The following is a 7,959-nucleotide window of genomic DNA, read 5'->3' as shown; positions in this document are numbered from 1 at the left end:
TCACTGCCTCTCCCGGCCTCTCATTACATCTCACTACCTCTCCCGGCCTCTCTCAGCCTCTCACTACATCTCATTGCCTCTCACTTCATCTCACTGCCTCGCACAGCCTCTCTCGGCCTCTCACTTCATCTCACTGACTCTCACTTCATTTAATTGACTCTCACTCATCTCACTGCCTCCCCTGACCTTGCAGTGCCTCTCCTGGGCTCTCACTGGCTTTTACTGCCTCTCCTGGCCTCTCACTGCCTCTGACATCCCCTCACTGCCTCTCCCAACCTCTCACTGGCTCTATTGGCCTCTCCCAGCCTGTCACTGCCTCTCACATCAAGCAGGTGTGTTTACTCAGGACCAGGTGTGTTCAATCAGGAAAGGGCCAGATGTGTTCAGTCAGGACCAGGTGTGTTTATTCAGGACCAGGTGTGTTTAGTCAGGACCAGGTGTGTTTAGTCAGGACCAGGTGTGTTTATTCAGGACCAGGTGTGTTCAGTCAGGACCAGGTGTGTTCTGAAACCCTAATCATTAAAGAGTCTACAACTCCATTAATCTTTTGAAACTGCCTCTGCTAGGCCAACACAGTGTTCCATTGGAAATGAACATATTTCTGTTTGAATGCACTGACACTGTATGTGTGATGGAGCCTGTAGCTGTAGCATTAGTAATGACACTGTATGTGTGATGGTGCCTGTAGCTGTATCATTAGTAATGACACTGTATGTGTGATGGTGCCTGTAGCTGTAGCATTAGTAATGACACTGTATGTGTGATGGTGCCTGTAGCTGTAGCATTAGTAATGACACTGTATGTGTGATGGTGCCTGTAGCTGTAGCATTAGTAATGACACTGTATGTGTGATGGAGGCTGTAGCTGTAGCATTAGTAATGACACTGTATGTGTGATGGAGGTTGTAGCTGTAGCATTAGTAATGACACTGTATGTGTGATGGTGCCTGTAGCTGTAGCATTAGTAATGACACTGTATGTGTGATGGTGCCTGTAGCTGTAGCATTAGTAATGACACTGTATGTGTGATGGAGGCTGTAGCTGTAGCATTAGTAATGACACTGTATGTGTGATGGAGCCTGTAGCTGTAGCATTAGTAATGACACTGTATGTGTGATGGTGCCTGTAGCTGTAGCATTAGTAATGACACTGTATGTGTGATGGTGCCTGTAGCTGTAGCATTAGTAATGACACTGTATGTGTGATGGTGCCTGTAGCTGTAGCATTAGTAATGACACTGTATGTGTGATGGAGGCTGTAGCTGTAGCATTAGTAATGACACTGTATGTGTGATGGAGGTTGTAGCTGTAGCATTAGTAATGACACTGTATGTGTGATGGAGCCTGTAGATGTAGCATTAGTAATGACACTGTATGTGTGATGGTGCCTGTAGCTGTAGCATTAGTAATGACACTGTATGTGTGATGGAGGCTGTAGCTGTAGCATTAGTAATGACACTGTATGTGTGATGGAGCCTGTAGCTGTAGCATTAGTAATGACACTGTGTGTGATGGAGGCTGTAGCTGTAGCATTAGTAATGACACTGTATGTGTGATGGAGCCTGTAGCTGTAGCATTAGTAATGACACTGTATGTGTGATGGAGGCTGTAGCTGTAGCATTAGTAATGACACTGTATGTGTGATGGAGGTTGTAGCTGTAGCATTAGTGATGACACTGTATGTGTGATGGAGCCTGTAGCTGTAGCATTAGTAATGACACTGTATGTGTGATGGAGCCTGTAGCTGTAGCATTAGTAATGACACTGTATGTGTGATGGAGGCTGTAGCTGTAGCATTAGTAATGACACTGTATGTGTGATGGAGGCTGTAGCTGTAGCATTAGTAATGACACTCTATGTGTGATGGAGCCTGTAGCTGTAGCATTAGTAATGACACTGTATGTGTGATGGAGGCTGTAGCTGTAGCATTAGTAATGACACTGTATGTGTGATGGAGGTTGTAGCTGTAGCATTAGTAATGACACTGTGTGTGATGGAGGCTGTAGCTGTAGCATTAGTAATGACACTCTATGTGTGATGGAGCCTGTAGCTGTAGCATTAGTAATGACACTGTATGTGTGATGGAGGCTGTAGCTGTAGCATTAGTAATGACACTGTATGTGTGATGGAGGCTGTAGCTGTAGCATTAGTAATGACACTGTGTGTGTGATGGAGGTTGTAGCTGTAGCATTAGCAGGGTAATCCTTTAATCTGGGACTTTCCCAACTTGCAACATTGGGATGACAGGGACAGGAACACTGGATTCAAATAAAAATCCCTATATACTCCTCAAAGCATAGTCAGGTAGAGTGGGGGGGTATAGGGGAGGAGAGAGACGAGGCAAGAAAAAAAGTGGGAGAGAAAGATACCGAGGGAGGGGGGAGGAGGGAGAGAGGGAGAGAAGAGAGATGTACAGGGAGAGAAAGAAGGGGGAGAGAGGGAGAGAAAGGAGGGGGAGAGAGGGAGAGAAAGGAGGGGGAGAGAGGGAGACAAAGGAGGGGGAGACAAAGGAGGGGGAGAGAGAGGGAGATCTTATTGACATGTATTTTACATGTGTGTGTATATATGTATGTGTGTATATACACTCACCTAAAGGATTATTAGGAACACCATACTAAAACTGTGTTTGACCCTCTTTCGCCTTCAGAACTGTCTTAATTATACGTGGCATTGATTCAACAAGGTGCTGAAAGCATTCTTTAGAAATGTAGGCCCATATTGATAGGATAGCATCTTGCAGTTGATGGAGATTTGTGGGATGCACATCCAGGGCACCAAGCTCCCGTTCCACCACATCCCAAAGATGCTCTATTGGGTTGAGATCTGGTGACTGTGGGGGCCATTTCAGTACAGTGAACTCATTGTCATGTTCAAGAAACCAATTTGAAATGATTCGAGCTTTGTGACATGGTGCATTATCCTGCTGGAAGTAGCCATCAGAGGATGGGTACATGGTGGTCATAAAGGGATGGACATGGTCAGAAACAATGCTCAGGTAGGCCGTGGCATTTAAACAATGCCCAATTGGCACTAAGGGGCCTAAAGTGTGCCAAGAAAACATTACACCACCACCACCAGCCTGCACAGTGGTAACAAAGCATGATGGATCCATGTTCTCATTCTGTTTACGCCAAAGTCTGACTCTACCATCTGAATGTTTCAACAGAAATCGAGACTCATCAGACCAGGCAACATTCTTCCAGTCTTCAACTGTCCAATTTTGGTGAGCTTGTGCAAATTGTAGCCTCTTTTTCCTATTTGTAGTGGAGATGAGTGGTACCCGGTGGGGTCTTCTGCTGTTGTAGCCCATCCGCCTCAAGGTTGTGTGTGTTGTGGCTTCACAAATGCTTTGCTGCATACCTCGGTTGTAACAAGTGGTTATTTCAGTCACAGTTGCTCTTCTATCAGCTTGAATCAGTCGGCCCATTCTCCTCTGACCTCTAGCATCAACAAGGCATTTTCGCCCACAGGACTGCCACATACTGGATGTTTTTTCCTTTTCACACCATTCTTTGTAAACCCTAGACATGGTTATGCATGAAAATCCCAGTAACCGAGCAGATTGTGAAATACTCAGACCGGCCCGTCTGGCACCAACAACCATGCCATGCTCAAAATTGCTTAAATCACCTTTCTTTCCCATTCTGACATTCAGTTTGGAGTTCAGGAGATTGTCTTGACCAGGACCACACCCCTAAATGCACTGAAGCAACTGCCATGTGATTGGTTGATTTGATAATTGCATTAATAGGAAATTGAACAGGTGTTCCTAATAATCCTTTAGGTGAGTGTATATACACATATACACATATACACTCACCTAAAGGATTATTAGGAACACCTGTTCAATTTCTTAACAAAATTATAAACGCAACACTTTTGTTTTTGCCCCCATTCATCATAAGCTACACTCTAAGATCTAAGACTCTCTCTATGGACACAAAAGGCCTATTTCTCTCAAATATTTTTCACAAATCTGTCAAAATCTGTGTTAGTAAGCACTTCTCCTTTGCTGTCCACATCACAGGTGTGGCATATCAAGATGCTGATTAGACAGCATGATTATTGCACAGGTGTGTCTTAGACTGGCCACAATAAATAATGTTGTTCAGTGTATGGGTGTGTATGTGTATGTGTATTTGTGTGTGTGTGGATGTGTGTGTGTACGTGTGTCTATTTGTGTGTGTGTGTCTATATGTGTGTACTTGTGTGTGGGTGTGTGTGTGTATATGTGTGTATTTGTGTGTATATGTGTGTGTGTGTGTGTGTGTGTGTATATGTGTGTATTTGTGTGTATATGTGTGTGTGTGTGTGTGTACATGTGTGTATTTGTGTGTGTGTGTGTGTGTGTGTGTGTGTGTGTGTATGTGTGTGTGTATGTGTGTAAATGTGTGTAAATGTGTGTATTTGTGTGTGTGTGTGTGTGTGTGTGTGTATTTGTGTGTGTGCCATATGGCTGGGGATTAAAGTGTTGCTGGTCTACAACAGGTGACAGTAGAGAGAAATGGAGTGATCTGATCTGATAATTGATTAAGCCTGAACCACTACTTAGAAACACCAATCCTATTGCACAGTTTCCACGTGACCCCCCAAAAATAGTCACACACACCTTCCCCCACCTACAAAATTACACACACCGACTCCCACCTACACACCAACACACAGCTACACACTAACACACAGCTACACACCAACACACAGCTACACACCAACACACATCACTATGATCTAAATATGGACTTCCTGCTTCTGTTCTGGTGCATAAGTTCTTAATTGATGTTATCATAAAAATTAAATAAACATGCTATATGCAAGCATGCTAGAACATATTATAAACCTGCTCTACACATGACAAGAAAATGCTGTTATCATTATGTTAACATGCTCTGCACATGACAAGAAAATGCTGTTATCATTATGTTAACATGCTCTGCACATGCTATAATCTTATGAATTATGACAGACATGACATCTACTGAATCATAACACACAGCTACGCCCGTGACGGGTGAGAGCAACCAGACCCTTAGTTGAGGTCACAGGGTGTGTTCGTGTCAGAAGCTCCATGGTCCTTTACATAAAGTAGACAGAATGGTTTTAACAGGGCCAACACGTACAGATTATGTCCAACTATCCTAGCTAGTCCCATTATTTAGAATGTGTCCTAATCTGCCTGGCTACACCCTTTCCTGATTTGTTTACTTTTTCGGTTTTGTGTAGATAGGCTAGACATTACACATTTATGCCAACATAAAACCACACACCGAGAGACAACTCAAACACAACGCAGATACTAACTCGTCAAACCATGTTGTGTTCCTCACCTTTGGGAAATGGATTTGGTTGGACCAAATAGAGGAACGCGTGAACAATGTGGAACAGAACCCGGATGGGACCGGGCTCATAATACACATGTGTGTCGTACACAGCAGCGGGCACGAACCCAAAGTCTAGGGGTTCTACCGGCGGCGGTGAGCGCTGCTGCCGCGCTCCCACGGTGACTGAGTCCGCCTGCAGGTCACTGGTTGGGTCTTCATGTTCAGGGGAGTCCCGGAATTGATTGGGTACTTCCCCGGTGGCGCCCCAACACAGAAGAAGTACCAGCCCCGCTCTCCAAAGCATGGCTCCAGACTAGCCCCGGTAAAACGCGCTCCGAATAAAACCACAAGAGTAAGGGATGACAGAGGGAACGAAGAGCTGATGGTGACGTGGGAATGACACCTGTTTCAACGGATTAATTCCACTCTCCTTCCTCTGGAAAAAACAACAGGAAAAAAAGGAAAAGTGTAAAAGGGAAAAAATTTAAATTACTGAAGTTTCGGATAGTCCATAAAAATCCCGTTAAACCCTTGTCCTGATGTTCCGCTAAGAGCTTGTCGTAAACATGTTTCGGGTGACACCAGTCAACAGTTCTGATTCTCCTCCAACCATGCGCGGGCACGTGATGAAGCTCAGTCTGAGCCGCCGTCTCGCGTGTTAGTCACTCACCGTTCAATCCTGGTCAGACACGTTGAGTCCGGCTGCGGATGCGTCTGTTTACCACGAGTTGACCAACAAGTAACAATCTAATCTTACATTTAAATATAATTTTTGTACCTTCACAGGCACCCCAAAATTACATTTTAGCATATTATTTATTTACCACTAAAATTGTATGCTATTTTAGTATTATAGTCTTGAAAAATAATTTAAAGAGTATTAAGCAAGCAAGCGAGTTTATTTACAGGTGCTGGTCATAAAATTAGAATATCATCAAAAAGTTGATTTATTTCAGTAATTCCATTCAAAAAGTGAAACTTGAATAATGTATACATTCATTCCACACAGACTGATATATTTCAAGTGTTTATTTCTTTTAATTTTGATGATTATAACTGACAACCCAAATTCAGTATCTTCAGTACCACTCTTGAACAAGACACAGCGTCACAAGCGTCTCGCCTGAGCTAAAGACAAAAAGGACTAGACTGCTGCTGAGCTTTGTTGTCAGATGAAAGAAAATTTAGCATTTCCTTGATATTCTAATTTTATGACCAGCACCTGTATATAGCACAATTCATACATCGAAGCAATTCACTGTGCTTTACAAAGAAAAATATATGAAATTACAGTAACAAAAACAAATACTCAAATGAAAACATCAAAACAAATGAATACATAATAAGAAAAAATACAATGAGAAAACAAAGACTAAAAATGGGATAAAAACATATAAAGCTATAAGGCTGGTTAAGTTTAAGTGGTAAGTCGGGCGCGTGAGAAGTGTTTTTAACCTGGATTAAAAAATGTGTAAGTTTGGGGCTCATCTAAGAGTAGTAACAAGAGTTGTCATAATTGTAGGTGAGTGAGTTTTTATTAATGAATAAAATAACTAATAGATTTCATATCATCACGAATATATTGGAAATCATTTTGGAATATATTTAAAGTACACTAAATGTAACACTCTTCGTGAGGTGTAGTGTTGGGCAAGGAACCAGGCGCAGGCATATATCGCGTTCGTGGGTTTATTTGACAAACAAAACAAAACCGAACGAGCGGAAAAACTATACTATCGCCTGAATGAAACAAAAGTGCGCGACAACGCGTCTTAACAAGAACTCTTCAAACAGTACATACACGTAACACTCACCGATACACGAACTGACAACGACAATGATCCACAATGTGGGGAGCAGAGGGGAAACATTTAAACACATACAAATTAGCTAACAGGGACCTGGTGTGCATGATTAAGGCATTTGACAAAACAAGTCCGGGATGTGTTCAAATGTGTAATGGGAAACAGAATATATGGCACGGTGGCGCTGCTGCTCACCGCACCATGACACTAAAATGTTATTTCCAATCATGTATTATAAGTTTACTAAGGATTGAAATTAGTGGGTCCATATTAACACACTGATGTATACAGTTGAGCTCATAAGTTTGCATACCCATGGAGAATTGGTAATATATATACAATTTCTAAAGAAAACATGAATGAGCAGGCAAAACACATCTATTATTTCTTATGGGATTCACATTCAACTGTAGGTCATAACAGAATGGCACAATCATCAAACAAAACATGGCAACAAAGAAAAACATACTGTGTATTGCCCCCTTTAGCATCAATGACAGCATGCAGTCTTTTGTAATAGTTGTCTATGAGGCCCTGTATTCTTGCAGGGGGTATAGCTGCCCACCTGTCTTGGCAAAGTGCCTCCAGGTCATGCAAAATCTTTGGTCATCTTGCATGAACTGCACATTTGAGATTTTCCCAGAGTGGCTCAATGATATTAAGGTCAGGAGACTGTGATGGCCACTCCAGAACCTTCACCTTTTTCTGCTGTAACCACTGGAGGGTCAACTTGGCCTTGTGCTTAGGGTCATTGTCGTCCTGGAAAGTCTAAGAGCGTCTCATGTGCAGCTTTCATGCAGAAGAATGTAAATTGTCTCCCAGTATTTTCTGATAACAT

At 42.6% G+C, this 7,959-nt stretch overlaps 1 protein-coding gene across 7 annotated transcripts in view; it reads right to left on the bottom strand.

The window, feature by feature from the left end:
• prom1b (prominin 1 b) overlaps positions 1-5,929 on the bottom strand; it is a 35,804-nt gene extending 29,875 nt beyond the window's left edge. For all 7 annotated transcript variants that reach the window (XM_029118211.2, XM_029118213.2, XM_029118212.2 and 4 more), the window contains exon 1: positions 5,323-5,929. In XM_029118211.2, coding sequence (XP_028974044.2) covers positions 5,323-5,620 — 298 coding nt within the window. In that variant the 5' untranslated portion in view covers positions 5,621-5,929. The remainder of the gene's footprint in view (positions 1-5,322) is intronic.
• Between the last annotated feature and the right edge of the window lie 2,030 nt (positions 5,930-7,959).

The sequence above is a fragment of the Esox lucius genome, chromosome 25 (assembly GCF_011004845.1).
Source record: "Esox lucius isolate fEsoLuc1 chromosome 25, fEsoLuc1.pri, whole genome shotgun sequence".
Taxonomy (NCBI): Eukaryota; Metazoa; Chordata; class Actinopteri; order Esociformes; family Esocidae; genus Esox; species Esox lucius.
Note: the sequence above shows the minus strand (reverse complement) of the source record. Positions and strands in the feature narration are given on the sequence as shown.